The sequence below is a fragment of the Hyalella azteca genome, unplaced genomic scaffold, assembly GCF_000764305.2.
Source record: "Hyalella azteca isolate HAZT.00-mixed unplaced genomic scaffold, Hazt_2.0.2 contig15575, whole genome shotgun sequence".
Taxonomy (NCBI): domain Eukaryota; kingdom Metazoa; phylum Arthropoda; class Malacostraca; order Amphipoda; family Hyalellidae; genus Hyalella; species Hyalella azteca.
The window spans coordinates 5883-26656 of NW_025945419.1; the positions used below are offsets into that span (position 1 = coordinate 5883).

A 20774-nucleotide genomic window follows, 5' to 3' on the forward strand; every position below is an offset into this window, starting at 1 on the left:
GCTATAGTTCTTCCCATTCAAAAGCCTGGTAAATCTGCACTTAATCCTAAATCATATCAACCAATTTCATTGCTTCCTTGTATACCAAAATTAATGGAACGCATGGTATGCAACCGACTATGTTTCCAGCTGGAATCAACTAGGGCTGTTAGTCCAACTCAATGTGGTTTTAGACGCCGTCTCTGCACATTGGACCAGGTTGCACAATTAGAAAAATGTGTGAGGGAGACATTTGTGAATCGCCAGGTGTGCATTGCAGTTTTCTTTGACTTGAGCAGTGCATATGACTGTGTATGGCACTTAGGCCTCCTGTACAAATTGCAACAAAAGGGGATCAGGGGGAGGATGCTGGCTTGGATCAGGGAGTATCTGGATGGGTGCTCCTTCAGTGTTCTTTTAGAGGGAGAAATTTCTCCTGCACACATTATCACCAGGGGGGTTCCTCAGGGAGCCATACTATCTCCCACACTTTTCAGTGTCATGCTAGCAGACTTACCTCGTGTTCCAGGAGTGGCACTTGCTGAGTATGCCAATGACATTGCCATTTTCAGTAGGGGACCTGACCTTGGGGTGGTGCAGGCCCGCATCCAGTCCCAAGTAGACCAACTCTTTAGATGGACTCAAACTTGGGGGTTCCAACTAAACCTAGAAAAAACAAAAGGTCTAATGTTTACTCGAAAAAATGTTAATAACCCTCAGGGTAGTATCAATAATTTCAACATAGAATTTCCCAGAACATACAAGTATCTTGGCCTCACTCTAGACTCTCCAGCCTTGGGATGGAGGGACCAAATAATCATTTTAAGTGTGAGCTGCCTTGGGAGGGTCAATGTCATGCAGTCCATATCGGCACATCACTGGGGAGCAGACAGAGAAACATTGCTCAAATTTTACAAGGCAGTAATAAGAAGAAAATAGACTATGGTTCCATGTTCTATGAGACGGCAGCAAGCAGTCATCTGGAAAGACTAGACAAAATTCAAAATAGGTGCCTCAGATTGGCCATCGGGGCAAGAAAAACATCACCAATATCTTCACTAGAGGTTGAGAGCAATGTTCCCCCATTGAAATTTCACCGCCACCTGGTCTGGTTGCGGTACTTCTGCCGGTTGGGGGAGCTACCCCAACACCTGCTAGTCTACTGCGGCCTATCTGATGTGACAGGTTTTGCTGACCGTCCATGGGCAGGAACAATTTTTGCTCCCCATTTTGCACTGCGAGCAAAAGAGATTATGGATAACTTGAATGTGACTTTTGTGGGATGTGCTGCAGATCTACTCTCACCAATTCCACCATGGGTTGATTGCTCCATGCACTACTCACCTTTCTTTGCAGGGCAGCCGGTTGGAGAGATGTCAAGAGTCAGTTGCTCTCAACATTTTTAGAGACCTACAAGATGCAGTTTATAATGGTTTTCTTGAAGTATACACTGATGGTTCAAAGATTCTTGAGCCTGAACCCTCTGCAGCAGCATCAATAGTGGTTCGGGAGGCTAATACATTTCATATGTTTAATCGGAAATTATACCCACAGGAAACAATTCTAAGCTGTGAGCTGTTTGCTATCGCTCAGGCAGTCCTAATGATAAGGGATGGCACTGCAAATGGCAGAGGAGCTGTTATATACACTGACTCTTTATCAAGTTTGAGCTTGTTAACATCCCGCAAACCAACATCACATTTATCATTAGTGTTTAAAATTCACCAAATAATACTTGTTCTTCGAGCTCATTTTCCAGTGGTGATCCAGTTCATCCCGGGCCACAAGAACATTAAGGGAAACGAGATGGCTGACCTGGCAGCCAAAGAAGCCCACTCATTACCTGAGATATCAGCTGAGGCTGTGATGTGCAGCGAGGACAAGGTGAGTGAGATAAGGGTTGCAATCTGGAAGGCGTGGGAAGGAAATTGGAAGCAGAAGGTAGCAACTACTAACACAGGCCAACACCTTAGGAAAATTAGGGATAAAGTGGGATATTGTCCATGGTCATCCATTAAGGAGAGAATTATGTAAACTGCATTAGCAAAATTCAGATTGGGTCATGTAGGCTTGATGGAGCACATGTATAGGTTTAAGCAAGCTAACTCAAATCTTTGTCATTGTGGGAGAGTAAAACCAATTCAACATTTTTTCTCCAGTGTCCAATATTTGCAAATAGTCATACAATTTTGCAGTCTCAGTTGCATTCAATTGGAGTCCCAGTGACCATGAAATGTATACTTGGTGGAGGAGAATATCCCCCAAGATTCAATATGAAATTATGCAATATGTTTCACTCTATCTTGCATCAACTGGAAAATTGAAAGAATTCGAGAGAATGATCATAGAACTAACCATTAACCTAGCTTCAAAAGTACCGTAAAATGGGGTTACTTTGACCGGCGGGGTAACTTTGACCACTTTTCGTTTTTTTAACAAAAACCCCCAAAACTCGTAAATGATTCAACATAGAAAAATTTTGTCAATGGCCATCAAATACTGAGGCTACGTAACACAATAGAAAGATTTAAGAAGTTTGCATATCTAATAGGTTAACAAATTAAAAATGTGACCCATGAAAAAGAGCTATTATTTAAAGCCTGTTGGAATACCCTCTCCAATTTTTTTATTTTTTGGTAAAATAACTCCAGGTTTTGATGCATTGTAGTAGAACTCTTCTAGTTACATATGCAAAAGACAAATTTTAGGAAAGTGTCATAGTTTGCAAATGGGGGAGGCCGCCCCCCAATGGGGTAACTTTGACCACCTAATGGCAGCCGTGATGGGGTAAAATTGACCGGCTTGGAAATTAAGTTAAAATTACCATAGGTACCTATATAACATATTATATGTTTGATGCACCTATTAATGTTTTTTTCTTTATGTTTCAGACTCTACAGAGTCTTATATATGGTAATTTTAACTTAATTTCCAAACCGGTCAATGTTACCCCGTCAAGGCTGCCATTACCAAAAAATAAAGTTGATTTTACCACCCGGTCAAAGAAACCCCAAGAGCTGGGGTAACAAAGACCATCACTTTTTTTGAAATTACATCAAAACTATGAGAGGTAGGAGCCAGCAATTTATGGAGAGTAAAGCTAGAGTATAGACCTGTATTTTGCATGTTTCAATTAGAAGCATATCTATATGTCCTTCTGACAAGTCTTTGGACCATGGATGCATCAACTTGCCCCCATGCTTGGACCTAGTAGTTGTAGAGTGGAAGTAGCAGGGTCCATGGTATGCATACAAATCTTGATCCCTGAACAACACAATAGATGCTCCAGGCTGCACCAGCCCAGGCTGGACCATCTGGCCCTCAAACCCGTTTTTCCAAATGACAAGCCTATTCCTAGGTAAGCGCTACTAACTAGTATACTAACCAATAGACCCATAACTCCCTGCATACCACCTTGGTGACGTCTAATGGTACTTCATGTATCAGGTTTTGGCTTGCCTGCTGAGGGAGCCCTGTTAAGCCGTGAGGTGCATGGACTCCACATCCTCAAAAAAACTGAAAAACGGACGAACGAACGACGACTGTCGAGGGTCATGCTGATCGGCGGTCAGACAAACGTTGGTGAGTTGCCCAATGCCTAGGCAGGGGTGCAGGGCTGGCAGGCTAAGGCAGCCTAGCCTGGCTAGCCATATACCATCCATCCATCCCCACCGTAATACCAGATTATCCAATTGTGAAAATCAATATTTTTTGATACTATGTATATAGGAAAACTTAGGAATCATTCAATAGAATCAGTGAATCACAATTTCAACTATGATAGGGTTGCGGTTGCGCCATAACATTAGCGGCGGAAGGAGAGCAGTGTGTCTTCAGACAAAGGCACCAGCTTTGCCTGTAAGGGACTAGGGAGGCACTGAAAGATCTAATTTGCATCCCTGAGAAGTGAGACATCAAGCTTGCCATCATTAGTTGCATTCTCAGCAATTCCAGGCTCTGCTTTTGGAATTGCAATTGCTGAGGTAACTCAGCTATTTTTATTTTGCTGCTCAGCTTGAAACTTGACTTGAGGTTCAAGTCAAGGACTCAAGGTAAGATCGTAAGAAGGTAAGAACAAACTTAGAACTTAGAAGTGCCTCCCCTCTGCAGCCACAGGCACAGACTACCTAGGCCTAGGTAAAGATAAAGTTAACACCTATACAAAATATCTTCCCATCAAGAAATAAGGATACTAGAGTTTTAGAGTTCATCTGGTTGATTGGTCTCGTGTTTGATTTTTCCTGTTTTTTTATGTTTTTTAGCTAGTTTACTGAAGGAAAGGTAGGAATACTAGATTATCCAAGTCTAGACGAATGTTCTTTCAAATCTACCATATGACTGCCAAACTCATGATTTTGAAGAGTGGGAGTCTGCTATGAAAAACTTACCATCTATTTGGATTTTCCTTTGTAACCTAATTAAAATTTTTATTGCATGTTTCAGAGTATTACAAATTTTTCAGATGTTGGTGTTACTTTGACTGTGCATAGGTGACAGGTGTTCTAACTGTTCATGTTTTTTTCTTGCACCTGTTTCTGGTTCTAAAGTTATAGGTTTTCTGCAATGGAAAATTTAGAAGAATTTTCCAATGTTGGAGATGATTCATCAACCAATTCAGAAAAGGTGCCTGATCCAAAGCTAAAGATGAATGAAAATGAGAATGGGACTTCAGTAGGCTGTCAGTTAACCACTAATAATTTAGGCAATCCTAGTGATGGAAACCATGAATATGAAGAAATTGATGGTATTTACTATTACACAAATCCTACTACTCATGAAAAATTCAAATATGACAACACCATTGAAAAATGGGTGCTGGTACAAGATTGCAAGTCAAGTGGCCAAGAAGACACCACTCCCACCTCTGAAACCACAGACGTTACTTCAGAAAGTGATGTTCATGTGGATGAGGAAGGAAGAACTTTTTATCATGCTGATGGCCATTATTTGTGTCGATACCCTACTGGGCATGTGTATTACATGAATGAAAAGCAAGAGTGGGTTTTGTGGAGTGAAAATGCAGATGGTGGTTACAATGATGGTTTAACTAGCAGTAAAAACAATAATGATAATAGATGGTATTATTACAAAGGAGATAATGCATATTACAGAGATCTTTTATCGAATAAAGTTTTCAAATTCAATAAAGAAACTGATGAATGGATTCTGGCCAAGTCAGGCAAGAAGCGCAAGAAGAAACCTGACATCTCTGTTCCGGTTGGAGGAGAAGAAGAGTTTGACACAGAATCATCCAATGAGGGTACTGATGATGGGTGTGAAAGTGAAGACAATGATGAATATTCTAAGGGAGACATGCCACCTGGTTATAAAACTGACCCAAGTATATCATTTGAGGATGAAAACTTTGTCAAGAAAGATAAAGATGGCATGCACTATGAATGGGACAAGAACAGGAGAGCATGGTTTCCTAAGGTAATATTCATTTTCCTTATTATAATTTCTACAGTTGCATAAGAGTTTTTTTTCTTGTCAAGAGTCAGGAACTGATTAATCTTCTTAGGTTGAGTAAGGCAGGTCAACAATCACTAACACATGTAGTGGCTAATGATTGTTGTAGAGGGAAACTTTCAACCCACAACAATGAATGTGGTACACTGCATCTAGTCCTGTACAGGCTGTTGTTGAAAGAAAAACACTTTTTATGCAAAACTATAAAACTTGTTGTTCAAGAATGGATAGTATGAAGTAAGATGCTCTTTGCCTTGTACAAAATATTGTGGTATTTTCAAAAACTTTCAGGACAGAGCTTGAAGCCTAATGAACCTCTTGATATACTAAAAGTCATTAACTATTAATGATATAAGTTGCCACTATAGGCACATTATAGGTTTTGATTGTGTCTTCTTTCATCTTTCCTTGTCTGATTATAATGGTTATTTTAATGAATTTTCCAAAAATGCATTAGGTACTTCATGTACTGCTAGTCAGCCAACTGAAGTGAATGTGCTCCAACAGATTCCACCATAAATTTAACAAAATGCATGTAAATGCTCAGCTCATATTTTACCTCATGATCGCCATTATCCTGTTTTTTCCCATTTGATTATAATCTTAACTTGACATTCAATTCAATTTCAAATAAAAATTAGAAAAATTTAATTTCTAATAAAACCCTCTGGTGATAAAATCAATTGTGATTGATTATATCTAATATAGCACAAGTGTATGTGGTCTATCCTTTGATGATAACAATGTTTAGACTATTTGAATGAAGCTCCGTTTGGCAGAACAATTATTGTCTTCCCTGAAAATTGTGAATTATTTTTTTCAACTTACACACCGTAGTCTATTAAAAAAGTTCTGTTGTTAGAAATAATGAAGTTCTAGTAGCTGGTGATGCATAATAATATAATTTGGTTTTGGAAATGTTTTTCCTGGTACGGTACCGTACTATATAATTTTCTAGCCAAAATTCACTGAAAAATCTGAGAAATATGTGTTCAAACTGACATTTTGCTTAGAACCCTTTAACAATCATTTAAGAACTAGAAAAAAATTCAATATTTATTTCCTAATAAATTTAATCTGGTTGAATACAAAGAAAATTTTATTTTTGATCAGAAATTTTTGTTTGCTTTGCAAAGCCTGGTGACTCTGCCCCTAGACAAAATTAATCCTATCTTTGGGAAAATATGTACGTATATTTATGTATGGTATGTTGACAAGCTTATCCACACATATACATACTTTCTAAAATATTTAAGTTAAAATTGTAAATATTCACTCAAATTGTATCATAGAAACAATTACCTATATACCTACATTAACAATGGAAGCTGTGTACAAGGCTAATTTTCTATATTTTATGTTGATTTGATTTATTATTAACTATAAATTTGATCCTCAGTTGGACGACACATTCATGGCAACATACCAGATGAGCTACGGCTTCAATCCTGATGGCAGCAAGAATGAAAATCCCGTCAAGTACGATGATGATGAGGAGGATGACATGCAGGAGATTGCTAAAGAGACCTTAAAGAAGAAGAAAGAAGAAGAGAAGAAGAAGAGTGATAAAAAACCTGCAGGTTAGCTTTTTACCTACAGGAAGAACAGAAATTAAACTACCTTATTTGACTCTCAGAATTTCAACAGAAATGGTCTGAATAAAGTTAGATTTCATCAATCTTCATGTGTAGCCAGAATACATCAAACAAGCATTCATTTGTTGTTTTATATAAAATTTTGAGTATATTGTATGTGTGTACTACATAACTGATATTGTATTTACCGTTGTTAAATTCAATCTCACAAGTCAATTCAGGCTACATAACCACAGGCATAAATAATTTGTTGATTAGCAGACAGTTGCGATAGGTATGCAACACTTCATGGCTGTCTAATTTTCTCCGTTCAATTATTTGTTTCCCTTCACTGTGTTGCATGTAAATTAACTGCCTAAAACATAATTTAAGCTGCCTTATCTGTGTAGTTTTGAAGTGGTCTATGGTATATATTATGCAGTTTTTGACATGAAGAATATTCTAACATAAACAATATTATAATAACATTTATTTAGGAAATTTATATTCCAGAGTATCAAGAATAACCTTAACCAATAATCATACAGTTTTGAAAATTTTCCTGGTCATCACAGTATGGAATTTATGTAGCTTGTTGTGTCTGTTTTGCAATTTGTCTTGTGCAAAGCATAGTACCTTTTTAAATGTGCTAAAGCTTGAGCCTTGGTGGGAAGTTGGACTGGCAGGAGTTTTCACTTTAGGTTGCTGCGGCCTAAAGCTTTTTTGCTTGTTGAGAGGATGTTTATGCAAACATTGTATAACTTTGGTCCTTTATTCAGATGAAAATATAAATATTATTTCACAAATTGTACCAAAACAAAAATGTCTCACTAGTTATAATTCTTTTTATCACAATTAGAAGTAATGTAACTGATCCAAATTTGTTTAACGGTGTTACAAATCTTATTCTTGACAATAGTTGTAGTACCACATGTTCATTTGCTCTTACTATATCCTTGACTTGATAATAATCAGATAAAAGTTGCATGATATATTTTTAACATCATAGAAGATATCCAACATGCTTACAATATAATAATTATATCCCGTTTGCAGGTTGGTTTGAAGCTGATGACGCACACAACACAAAGGTTTACGTGTCACAGCTTCCCACGGACATGACAGAGCAGCAGTTCGTGGACCTCATGCAGAAGTGTGGCCTGGTGCTGAAAGATCCTGAGACTGGCGACTACAAAGTCAAGCTTTACAAGGATGAGAAAGGCAACTTCAAGGGAGATGCCTTGTGCACCTACATCAAGGTGAGACTGAGGGCGAGGGATTTATGTGAGGCTGAGGGCAAGCGATTGATGTACCTACATCAAGGTGAGACTGAGGGCAAGGGATTGATGTACCTACATCAAGATTTAGGGCGATGTTGTATGCATGTATGTATGTAGAAAAATAACTAAAGAAAGATATCTTGGGTCATCCGTGTTCAAGTAACTCGGTTTATCTTCAGCTTTACGGTTGATATTTCTATACTGACAGTTTTTTTCTCATCTTTCTCTTAAAATTTTGCAGCAAAATGTGTGTAACAAATTGTGTAGTACTACATTTATTGGATCTATCAATTTAAGATACCGGCTGCTTAATCTAAATAATATATTATAGTATTTCTAAATTAATAATTTGTTTTCTTTAACTACGAGGTATACCTGAGCTTTAATACTAATTTTGAACTTAACTAAAATAAGCATCTAAAGTCATTGCTCCTTACGGATGGAGAGCTTGCTTCTTCTCTGCAAGCTGATAACGTAGGTTCTATACGGTATTTGCGTTGTTGCTGCTGCTGTTGTTGCTGTTGCTCCTGATGATGTTGCCGTTATTGTTGCTCCGGTTATTGTTGCTGTTGTTTTTGCTGTTTTTGCTCCGTTCTTGTTGCTGTTGTTGTTGTTGTTGCTCCTTCCTGATGTTGCAGTTATTGTTGCTGCTGTTGCTCCTGTTATTTTTACTGTTATTGTTGCTGTTGTTGCTCCTGTTCTTGCTGCTAATGTTGTTGCTGTGGTCCGTCACGTCAAGAAGCCCGCGTTACGACGTAAGGTCAGCACGCGTATTTGCTCTAGCCCAAGTTGTGGCATTGCAGGATGAACTGTTCATGTTTATAGTGGATGTTCGTATATTTTTATGTGATGCTTATATCTGAAGGACGTGTCTTGTGAGTGCCTCAGTAAGTGACGTGTCTTGTGAGTGCCTCAGTAAGTGACATGTCTTGTGAGTGTCTCAGTAAGTGACGTGTCTTGTGAGTGCCTCAGTAAGTGACGTGTCTTGTGAGTGCCTCAGTAAGTGACATGTCTTGTGAGTGCCTCAGTAAGTGACGTGTCTTGTGAGTGTCTCAGTAAGGGACATGTCTTGTGAGTGCCTCAGTAAGTGACATGTCTTGTGAGTGCCTCAGTAAGTTTTCTCTGTATGCGTTGTTCACTTCACACTGGTCTAGGCATCCTAGTGAAGGGTGCCTCGCATATGTAGTGCATGGTGTGCGTGCACTGCGTACGCTGCCAGCGGTAGTAGAGTTCAGGCGCCATATACGCACACTGCCACCGCCTGCTCTGCGTAGCCTCCTTCAGGAAACCGCGGTAGTGCATCACATCTCCTGCCATACCAAAACATCATTATTTAGATAAAAAACTTATTTTTTAATATATTATTTCATTATTAGGACACCAGATGAATTTGTACTATAGTGGATATTAGTATACGTCGTAGGTACGAATGGCTCGTGACTGTAAAGCTATTTTGCGAATCTCCTAATTTTATTGAGGTTAAAGTTGATGATACACGGTGTTATAGTTGAAGTATTTAAATATGTGAGGCTACTAAGGTTGCACTCCAAAAATTGAAGCGTCAGAGCGAGGAAGATTCAGGTTACTAATGCATTTGCTACGACACTAATTATCATGATATGCTGAGTAAGACTAATGTGTGATAAATAGAGATAAAAATATTAGGTTCGATTAAGTCCGGGAAACTAAAATATGAAAGCTATTGGTTGGTGAATTTAATAATGTTTAGCTGTGATCCTTAATTTGATTTATTTTTTGTTTATAAGTGGTTTTATTTATATGAAATAATAAGTTTTGTTTATATGGATTGAATAATTTCATATTAATTTATCTAATTAATACATGAATTAGACTGAAGGTCTTCAATATCAAGCCCTTACCTGAGCCGCCCCACACCCACTCCTCCTGACTCCAGTCATATATGCCACCGATCCAGCGGTTCAAGCGCGCTGTAAAACAACCGTAATAAAAATTCCTTTTTATACAAACCAATTAAATATATTCTATAAATTAAGATATGCTTGCTTTTTCAGAAATACCAGTAGTATCGTGTACAGCATTTGTAAGTGATTAAGTAAACAGTTCTTTACCAAAAAAGCATAAAGCTATCTCGAAAATATATCCAGTTTATTTCAAGTATTATCGCGGTATACACGCACTCATGGCATGCATGCTGAGATGTCGTCGCATGAGTCCGTCCTCCCACGCGGTCTCGATGGCCATCAGTTGGCTGTCCTTCGCTCGGCACTCGAAGTGAGCGATGGTCCACGTGGCCATTTCTTTACTGAAATAATAACAACCATTGCCAAGACGTAAGAAATCTGGTGGACAAGCGTACTGGAAAATAGAAGTGTAAACTGTAGTAGGAGTTCTGTGCCGGGGTCTGCTGCTAACTGTTGTCGGGGTATCGAACTTTGATGATGTTGAAATATTTTCTTCTAGCGTGGATGATTCCGATGTGGGATCGAAACTTGGGGCTGATGTTGAACTCACGCTGGAAGTCGGTGGAGTTGCACTAACCGCGTCATCGGTGTAGGTTTGATGATGCAAATTGATTTCGGTCGAGTTGTTTCCTGATGATAGTAGAAAACATTAGTTAGGTTATCAAATTGATTTTAAGTCTGTAGATTTATTTACATTTATATTCGTATGTTATGATAAATTAGGCGTCATCGGAAGGTGCAAAGTGATTACGCAAAATTTCCAAGTACTGAACTTGATGTAGTAAAGAAAATGTAATGTAGTTAACTTCTAACAATATTTGATGTAGTTTATAATAATGACATGAAGATTTTTTTCAGATCATGTGATTGCTACTTGTGATATTTATAGAAGCCCTCATCCTTCGTAACACGATTCGTCCTATAACTAATACTTCTGAGGAATTTCACAAGGTTAAATACAATACAATAATAACCCTTTTACTCAATGCGCCACAATTTCCAGTCGGCTTTGGTTCAAGTGCACGTAGTACAATATTTATTAGTATGCTTATTATCACTTATGCATCATGAAATGTAAATTAATCGGAAAATGTAAACTAATATTATCACTTTATACATCATGAAATGTAAAGTAATCGAAAAATGTAAATTGATATTACGGGATCACTTATGCATCATAAAATGTAAATTAATCGAAGACTATTTACTTGGGATCCGATTTACTTACCTGATGTAGCCGCGCTCAGGAGTAACGCAGTCAACAGCAACCTCAACGTTACTGTATGGAACTTCATGCTTACTTTGACGTATCTGTACTCAAATATTGTTTTTAGTTATTTGTATTCAATATTATTACTAAACAAATAGTTGTTTGATGTGTTGATTGTCAAATGACTTGAAAATAGATTCTTGTTATTGTTCTTCTGTTGTAGGCTAATATTGTGTGATCGTCGTTAAGTAGTTAATTGGTCCCTAATATAGATATTGAAACGCAGATATAAAAGCCGAATCATGTGCTTCTGTCAGTGTAAAAACTACAATCTCGAATTAAAGTTTAATAGAAAAAGACTAACTACCTTGTATCATTGAAATTTAAGTAGGAATCTGATTCAACTTCTAGGCAATAAAATAGTTTCCTCGACTTGAAGGATTCTCAAACGCCTTTTAATCGTAGCCATGGAATTTGAACAAATACTGAGACTGATAGGTTTTGTTTAACTTGAAAATAAGCCCCGGAGCGTGATGCTCTCACGACGACGTCTAGAGTAACACTGAGGGTGCGGGGCCCTGTGCTATGACCCGTACCCTCAGATGCTGTATTAAACTGTGACGTCTACTGCACTCGAACATTCTTGTATTTACTACTGGGCTGACATATGTCGTGTTTATCGTACTGGCGTTTTAATTTTACTGTTTTTTAATTTAATATTTGGTATAATAGGTGCTACGTAAGTCGGATTTATTGTACTGGTGTTTTAATTCATATTTGGTATAATAGGTGCTACATAAGTCGTTTTTATTGTACTGTTCTTTTAATTCATATTTGATATGATACGTTGAGGTACTACTAGTTAGGTTAGAATGATAAGGAATTGGTCATCTCTGTCGCATATCGACGAAATAAGTCATGTCCTACTAAACAGCATAAAATTGAAATGCAGTTCATTCGATTTGAAAATTTTTTTACCATCTCTACGAAGGTGATTTATTTTCTTCATCTTGATGAGGCTTTAATTTGTAATTAAAGTAAAAACCGTCGAACTTTCATGAAAGGTAGTTCTGCGGACATCAAAAAGCGCGTGCAAGTGCTTATTCGCAACCTTTACCGATCACTGACAAAACAAAATAATTTCACTGTAACTTTAGGAATAAACGAGACGTACGAAGCAACGTATAGCCTCGTAGCTGCGGTAGANTCTGTCTCTTATACACATCTAGATGTGTATAAGAGACAGGGTGTATGTTGCGGGGCATTGGTGAATGTTGCGGGGCATTGGTGAATGTTGCAGGGCGTTGGTGAATGTTGCGCGGCATTGGTGTATGTTGCGGGGCATTTGTAAATGTTGCGGGGCATTAGTGAATGTTGCTGGGGCCTCGTAAACGTTTCGGGGCATTAGTGAATGATATGTTGTGTGGTGAATGTTGCTGGGCATTGGTGAATATTATCGGCCTTGATGAATGTTGTTGTAGTTGGTGAATGTTGCTGGAACGGTGAATGTTGCTTGGGCTTTAGTGAACGTTATGTAGTAAATGTGATTAATGTTGCGGGGTTTGGTGAATGTTGTCGGCCTTGGTGAATGATGCTGAGCGTGATGAATGTTGCTGGGCTCATTGCTGTGTTGTCGCATGATGCGTCGTGGCGCGCGGCAGAGCCTCATCGTCCAATTTGGCAGCATTGAATGACTGCATAATTGTCGGTCTGTGAAAATAAATTGCATGTTCAGTAACTCGTATGCTCAATACTCAACATGAGCATCTCCAAAGCATGTCAGTCATTCAATTTTGTAATATTAATAACTGATATTCCTGCAGCATAGAAGTTATGCATCATCCCTGAGTAAGCCAGTAATTCCTCCTCTTTTCATGCCTGCATCTCGCTCGTGGACTGAAGTACACTTCATTGCCAGTGTGTACAAACATACCGATTTAATGCCGAGTTTATCGCTGTAGATTAGTTATGCTGTGGAATAGTTATGAAGTAAGCTTCTGTTTGTGCGATGTCATCTCGCAGTAATGCGGTTTGCGTGCCGCACTCTGCTATTATAGGTCCCCTCGTTCTAAAGGCTGGTCTGTGCGAGTCCTTTTCACTGCCATGTAATTTCCGGTTACTTGACCTAGTGCAGACAAGCCTGTTTACTTCTAGGAATATGGTCGCAAGGATTTATTTGTACTACAATTTTCTTATCGTATGCACTTCTACTTGTACGAAGATAGTTCTAGTACTGATGTCACTGTCCGACAGGACCACCGTATCTAATTTATCTTTTTATGAATATTGTAAGCTTATTCTCATTTGTCACAAAATTATTTTTTTTTACTTCCAATCATTTATGGCATTCTTTGTTAAGCAGAGAAACAGTCGTTCGTAAGGGGAAGGAAAATATATTGATAGTGTTTATTAAATTCACTTAAATTAAAATCTCATTCGAATGCGTTTTGATAAAACGCTACAGTAGACATTGTCTTGACGGAACTTTACTAAATTGGCAGCGAAATGTTATAGTAGTTGTTATCTGGTCCCCGCAGTTTTTTGATTGTGTGAAAATATTTCGCCATTCACGAATAGTCTTTGAATCAATTGAAAGGAATAGCCTTCATCTCGGTTGATACGAATAGTCTTTGAATCAATTGGTACGAGAATAGCCTTTATCTCGATTGATACGAATAGTCTTTGATATATCAGATAACATTTTTTGATTTATCAGAGCGAATGTCTTATCTTGCGTGTCAGTAAAGGCCGCTAGTTTTTGTGATGGACGCACGATGTTAACTTCTCCCGTCTCACTGCTATATCACTCTTGTTATCTCGTATAAATGTGTCTCCATGAATATTGTATGGGTAATTTATAGTCCTTCAATCGGTTTAATTAAAACGACATTGTTTTATCTGAAGCGACATATGTATTTTTGGATCAATTTTTTTTAAGTTTCCAGCAAAACTGACATTAAGTTCTGACATTTTCAGGCTTAAGTCTCAGCTCAGGTTTATTTTTAAAAATTTTGAACCTATTCCAAAATCCAGGTCTAATTTTTTCAGCGTTTGTTCATCGGTCAAAATTTAAAATTTCTCTCTCGCGGGTGGCTTAGATTTTTCTGCAGTACTTGAGTTTATGTTCTCAAAAAGTTATCTTCCCATGAGCCTAATATCTAATTACTGGCGTTTGTAAAGCAATAATTAGCTTAATGTTTCCGTGTATGTCAGGTCGAGTCTGTTTTACTGGCATGAGCCTAAATATCTAATAGCTACTGGAATTTTTATAGCAATAATTAGCTTAATGTTTCTGTGTGTGTCAGGTCGAGTCTGTTTTACTGGCGCTGAAAATCATCGAAGATACTTGGGATTATGTTCTCAAAAAGTTATGTTGCTATGCGCCTAATATATAATCATTACTGGCGTTTGTAAAGCAATAATCAGCTTAATGTTTCAGTGTGTGTCAGTCGAGTCTGTTTTACTGGCGTGAGCCTAATATCTAATAGTTACTGAAATTTTTATAGCAAGCTACTGGAATTTTCAAAGCAATAATTAGCTTAATTTCTCCGTGTGTCTGATATTAGGCTCATGGTCGAGTCTGTTTTACTGGCATGAGCCTAATATCTAATAGCTACTGGAATTTTTATAGCAAGCTACTGGAATTTTAATAGCAAGGTACTTTAATTTTAATGGCAAGCTACTGGAATTTGTATAGCAATAATTAGCTTAATGTCTCCGTGTGTGTCAGGTCGAGTCTGTTCTGCTGGCGCTGCAAATCATCGACGGTTCTTGCTTGGGTCCCCGCGGCGCCCACCGCGTCAAGGTGGAGCGCGCCAAGTTCCAGATGAAGGGCGACTACAACGCCGCCCTCAAACCCAAGAAAAAGAAGAAGAAACTCATCGAGAAACTGCAGAAGAAACAAGAGAAGTAAGCGTCATTTATTAATTTATAGCGCATTTTCTCATTTATGGAAAAAATGCACTATTGTGCTCGCCATGTCCGTCTGTCTGTCTGTCCGTCCGTCCGTGACCTCAAGTTTTCGTCGACGAGAAAATGCGCTCTCTGTCACTCACTGCAGTGAGTACTGAGTTATATTTTTTAATAGTTACTTCCTGACTTTGATGACATGGCTGGATTGTTTGTTTTCTTGCACAAGTGATTGAGATAGCGGACATATTTAATGTCTTGTAGGAGAACGCAATCCAAATTGTCCTCAATATACTAAAATTTACGAATAACCTACCAGGTTTTTTGCAAGCTGTCGTAAAAATAAATAAAATTGAGGATAAAAATTCAACAATGTTGAACAATTTTTTATTATATGTTAGTGCAATGAAATCAACGAGTCAATATAACCAAAGGAAACACTGTTATTATTCTGCGATTTGAGTGACGTATCGTCATGAATATCAGTACAACTATTGAGAATAGTAATAATATTAGTAATAGTAGTTAATATTACTAACGATATTTCATTCATTCATTCATTAAAATGATATCAAACGAAATGAAATAGAATCACCTCCTCCGATGATTTTCCAATTTCATGGCTTGAAATGATATATACTGAACATAATCAAACCAATCGAGTCCTGTTTTTCGTTTTAATATTAGGTTTTGTTTAAGTTTTATGTCTGACTAAGAATTTTGACTTATAAAATTATTTTATTCATTTTAGTTTGTCAAACTGATGATGGAGCTGGACTCCGTAACGTTTTCAATATCGATATGGTGAATTTTCTTGGCGTTTTCTTTGCTTTTAAATTCCTTGTGAACTTGCGATAAAAGCAGACTGATAATATAAGTACTTATAATCAAACCCGCAATGTGCAGGCTGTTCGCATGGACGCCTGAGCCGCTGCGAGGTCAGCGCGGCAAGCACGAGAACGTCGTGGTGCTGCGCAACGCGTTCGCCCCCAGCGAGTTCGTGGACCACGCCGAGAAGATCCTCAGCCACACCGAGAGTCTGCGCGCCCAGTGCACCAGCTTTGGATCAGTCAAGAAGCTCGAGTTGTTCGATGTGAGGCGCCCGGCTGCTGGGGTTAATTCTGGAGACATACTTTCGAAACTTGATACGAACATTCTTTGAATTATTTGAATTATGAGCGGAGTAAGCGGCGAATACATATGTAGCGGCCTAAGTACACGTAACGGCTCAAGTACCGTACGCGTGTAGCGGTCTAGGTATACGTAGCAGCCAATTTTTTGTCTGTGATTGCTGGGGTTTGCTTTAAATGGCCTCAGGATTTTGCTAACGAAGTTACAAAATTATAACTATTATAGATAGTACCGCCCTTGGACTATAATGTATCTCTGTTGTTGTTGTTGTTGTTTGTTGTACCAACGTCTCGCTCTCACGGGGGGAGGCTCCAGGGAGGCCGAGGAAGGGATACCGGAAGAGGGGGAGATGAGCGAGGGCAGGGAGGGTAGACAGGAACGCTGCCGCTACGGGACTGTCCCACAATGAGGAGACGCTGAGGGACGTGGGGAAGGAGGGGCAGACGAAGAGATGCTGGTCGTGCTGGAGGGGGTCCCCGTACTCGGAGTAGGAGGCACTGGGGAAGCGTCCGACCCTGAAGGTGTAGGTCGCCAGAGAACTGCAGTAGCCCGAACGGAGCTGAGGTAGCGCCGATCTGTTATGGCGAGCGAGCGAGGCTTCTTCCGGCGCAATCGGTGGGGTGGGGTCGCAAGAACGGCGTTGTTTTCGGCGGCCGCCGCGACGCGGGAAGTGATCTCCCTGCGTAGGGAGCACTTAACTTTTTCGCTTAATAGGTGCCGGCAGGTAGATGCCGTTCGCCAGGAAGGGCGCAACAAAGTGGCTGAATCTTGACGTAAGGGAGGCTTTCAAGGGACGGGCCCCGGCGGAAGCAGAGACGATGTAGAATAAGGTGTGGGTGGGCTGGAGGGCGCTAGCGAGGAACTGAGCGCAAGCCAGGTCCAGGTGATCAGGTACGGGAAGGACGCCAGTCTCATGGTGGAGATGGGCAAGTGGGGCCATCTTGTGGCAGCCGGTGGCCAATCTCAAAGCTGTGCTTTGGATAGTTTTGGAGCCAGCGTAGTTGAGGATTGGGCAGGTGATTGTCCGATAGGTGGTGATGATGTCCTCTTTGGTAAAACCCCAGTTAGTGCCAGCCAGGGCTTTCAAGATTCGTTGGGAGCCCGTCGCTTTAGTGGCTATGGCTCTGACGTGAGGTGGAAACGTGTAAAAGGTGTCCCATTTGACACCTAGGATTCTGGGGGGTTGTGCCATGATGACGATATTCTGTGCCATGATGATTATGCAATGGTTGGTTATTGTTCACTTCATGTTTTATTTCAATTAGAAATAAGTTTTATAAATATTTTTATGCAATAGATTCACAATTTGATTATGTGTTGCTTGTAAAGTGATGATATACTGACTTGTACTTCCTTGTGTACAGAGACACCCAGAAGGCGTGGTGAAGGTAACGTTCAGTGAGGTGGAGGCCGCTGATCTCTGCATTGCGTCTATGAACAAGAGGCTCTACAACGGTCGGACGCTCAGCGTCGCTGTGTGGAACGGTGTTGAGAATTTCAAGTATGTGCATCATCAGTTCTTGTGCATTGTATGTTGTATTTGTGCATTGTTCTTTATTTATGAGCATAAACCAACATGTGGCTACTTTATTTTATTTGGCAATTAGCAGGAGCTTAGCTGCTAGTGGGAAGCAACTACACGACAACAATTATTTGCGGCTGTATTTTTGCCAGAATTAAACTGCTTAAATTTTTAAAAACAGAACGCAGAAACAACAGATCTTGGAATAGAAAAGTTCGTTATAATAGTTTAAAATGAGATATTACCCAAGTATGCTTAATAAATATTTTTTCTGGTAATAGAATTTGTATAAATAACTTTGATGTACGGTATTAATCATTTAAATTCTCGATATTTCTATTCTTTCTCTTTAGACCAAGTTTTTTCATTAGTTTCATGTACATGATTTATATACCTCGTCAATGACTTAATTTTTTAGAAGCTACAATTAAATAGGGACATATCATTAGGGTTAATCACAAATATAGTTGATAATTAATACGTCTGTTTGCTTCTTTAGGGTGGAAGAAACCGAAGAAGAAAAAGCTGAGCGGCTCAAGAAATGGAATGAGTTCCTCATGACAGGTGGTGAGGGTGGGAAAAATTCTGCTAAGACTGGCGAAAAAAATAATTACATTACGAATTCCTCTACAATAAAAGATATTCATAGTCCTAGTGAACCGGAAGAAACTTCTATTTCATCGGAAGAGGGAACTCTCCTTCTCCATGAAGAGGGAGAAGGAAGTCTCCCTCCCCTTGAAAGTAAAGAAAAAAGTTGTCGCACCCTTGAAGAAAAGGACTCCACTGATCCCGCAACCAAGATGGAAGATTCCCAATCCCCTGAATAAAATATGATATAAGGGAAAGATAATTTGGCTTTGCTTAAGATTAAATTAAAGTATCAGCTGAAGACTTGGGTGCTGAGGAGGACATTTCTTGTCCAGAAAAAATGGTTGTCATGGAAATGAAACTCCCGACATGTCGATATTTTACCTATATCTGCTCCTGTGGAGCTTTACTTCAAATTGATAAAAATAATAAATAAATAAAAATAATAAATAATCAGATATGTGCACTTTATCTGAATATCATTAATTCAATTTATTTAATATAAATATGTAGATGATAAATATCATCCAAATTATTCATTGAAGTTAGCTAGAATTTGAAGTTAGCTCAAGAGTTTGCTCGCGTCCACGCTGACACTGTACCTATTACTCAATATTACGAGCCTTATGGAGCAGTCGGTGAACGCAGCGTCGAGTTCAAACTGCCTCATGGGCTTATATTTCTTGTTCGAGCTTCCTTTTGGTGTTGGCATCCTACGTCTGGCTACACACTTCACCTACCCAAACTCCACACTCATCGAGCACGCTGTCTCCACTTGATCTTGACATGAACTCCATTTTGTTTGCAATATTGTGTAAACGTGAATAAATATCTACATTTTTAATCATCGAACGGTTTATTATTAATTTCTGCCTACTGGTTTTTTAGGATCTATACAGGAATTGATAAATTTTTCTCCAATATCAAATGATTGTTTTCTTACTGACAATTTTAATTCATAATACGTGTTCATGATTTGTTAACTCACAGTTCACACTACGTGTTCAGAGAGCATAAATACCACAATTTCGTGTCAATTTAAATGTATAGAAGTTACTCATGGAGTAAGCACTAATGTGCGGAAGTGTGCTTCGGCGATAATTAAAATTAATGCTTCGACCGCTCCAATGATTAAACTTTATGATAAACAATAAAATTAGGTGCGAATATTCGCTAATTTCATCGCTGTTTAAATGAGTACGCAGTTCACGCCTCTTCGGTAGAAAGGGTACGCACACAGTGGAAGAAGGTTGCCAGCGTGCTGGTTACCTGCTCAGGCTGGCGCCTGAGACCATAGAATACAGAAGCCTATTCGTACAGGTTTTCACTGTGAACACTTACATTATTATCCTATGTTCATTCTTGTGGCAGGTTGGAGCAGGTTGCCCGCGCGGGCAAACCTGCTTCCACTGTGTGCGTACCCAAAGAATGCAGTCATGAATCTGACAACCAGATACCAGCAAGGCGGGAAGGTTTACCGCAAACCGTAGTGAAGTCACGCGTTTCACGACCATTAGGATGCATAAGTTTTCTTCCTTATAACAGTTGATATTCAAAGTTGACAAATTTTTCTTTGTGTTGGTGATTTAAAAAAAATGGAATAGCATTCCAAATTTCAGACTTGTATATTTATTAAGGTGTGACTTATAGTTTGAAGAAATAGTCAGGAAACCTCATAGGACTGGACGCGGCCGCGATTATTAATGTAAGGGAGAAAATGTACAGAGGCTGTTATCACTACTAATATCTTTAAATATGTGTAACTTGAAATTTATGATATGAATCTTAATTCCAAAGCCTCCGTTATCGCTCACGATCGCTCCCGACATCTCTTCATAAAATGAAATGTGTTATGTGCCTAAGGATTTGTTCACTTTGTTGAGAATGAATTTCATTTAATTTTGTGTATTATAGTTTTTAATTTAAATTTGTACCCCCATCTTTTGATTTAGTGTGCATTTAGTAACAATATATACATGCAATCATCGCTCATGTGTATTCTTGCCTTTTGTTCTCATATTTATTTCTTACTTGCGATTTTACTAATGTAGTTTTTATTATATACCGTCCTGTGTGACAGCATTTTGAGGAAGACACTTTAAACCTTTGTTCTGCGGGAAATGCTGTAAGCTTTATAAGTAGACGGGTCGATGGTTGTTAGGACTATTG

At 38.8% G+C, this 20774-nt stretch overlaps 2 protein-coding genes across 2 annotated transcripts; one reads left to right on the forward strand and one right to left on the reverse strand.

Annotated features, from left to right (window-relative positions):
- The first annotated feature begins 4405 nt into the window (after window positions 1-4405).
- On the forward strand, window positions 4406-19476 carry LOC108664704 (HIV Tat-specific factor 1 homolog). The gene is made up of 7 exons (XM_018151371.2): window positions 4406-5412; window positions 6848-7028; window positions 8079-8281; window positions 15186-15364; window positions 16271-16457; window positions 17860-17996; window positions 18517-19476. The coding sequence occupies exons 1-7, from the start codon at window positions 4543-4545 to the stop codon at window positions 18842-18844; spliced, it is 2085 nt and encodes a 694-aa protein (XP_018006860.1). The 5' UTR covers window positions 4406-4542; the 3' UTR covers window positions 18845-19476.
- On the reverse strand, window positions 8982-11973 carry LOC108664705 (collectin-12). The gene is made up of 4 exons (XM_018151372.2): window positions 11474-11973; window positions 10462-10875; window positions 10183-10251; window positions 8982-9612 (listed from the first exon to the last, which is right to left on the reverse strand). The coding sequence occupies exons 1-4, from the start codon at window positions 11538-11540 to the stop codon at window positions 9443-9445; spliced, it is 720 nt and encodes a 239-aa protein (XP_018006861.1). The 5' UTR covers window positions 11541-11973; the 3' UTR covers window positions 8982-9442.
- Window positions 19477-20774: the final 1298 nt, after the last annotated feature.

What these genes read in the sequence shown, in the direction of transcription:
- LOC108664704 (XM_018151371.2), top strand. Translation starts at nt 4,543, where the DNA reads ATGGAAAATTTAGAAGAATTTTCCAATGTTGGAGATGATTCATCAACC. An exon ending in GAGTGATAAAAAACCTGCAG is followed by an intron (nt 7,029 to 8,078) that starts GTTAGCTTTTTA and finishes TCCCGTTTGCAG; the next exon opens with GTTGGTTTGAAGCTGATGAC. An exon ending in AGAAGCTCGAGTTGTTCGAT is followed by an intron (nt 16,458 to 17,859) that starts GTGAGGCGCCCG and finishes CCTTGTGTACAG; the next exon opens with AGACACCCAGAAGGCGTGGT.
- LOC108664705 (XM_018151372.2), bottom strand. Translation starts at nt 11,540, where the DNA reads ATGAAGTTCCATACAGTAACGTTGAGGTTGCTGTTGACTGCGTTACTC. An exon ending in CCTGAGCGCGGCTACATCAG is followed by an intron (nt 10,876 to 11,473) that starts GTAAGTAAATCG and finishes TACTATCATCAG; the next exon opens with GAAACAACTCGACCGAAATC. An exon ending in GTGGGTGTGGGGCGGCTCAG is followed by an intron (nt 9,613 to 10,182) that starts GTAAGGGCTTGA and finishes TTGGTATGGCAG; the next exon opens with GAGATGTGATGCACTACCGC.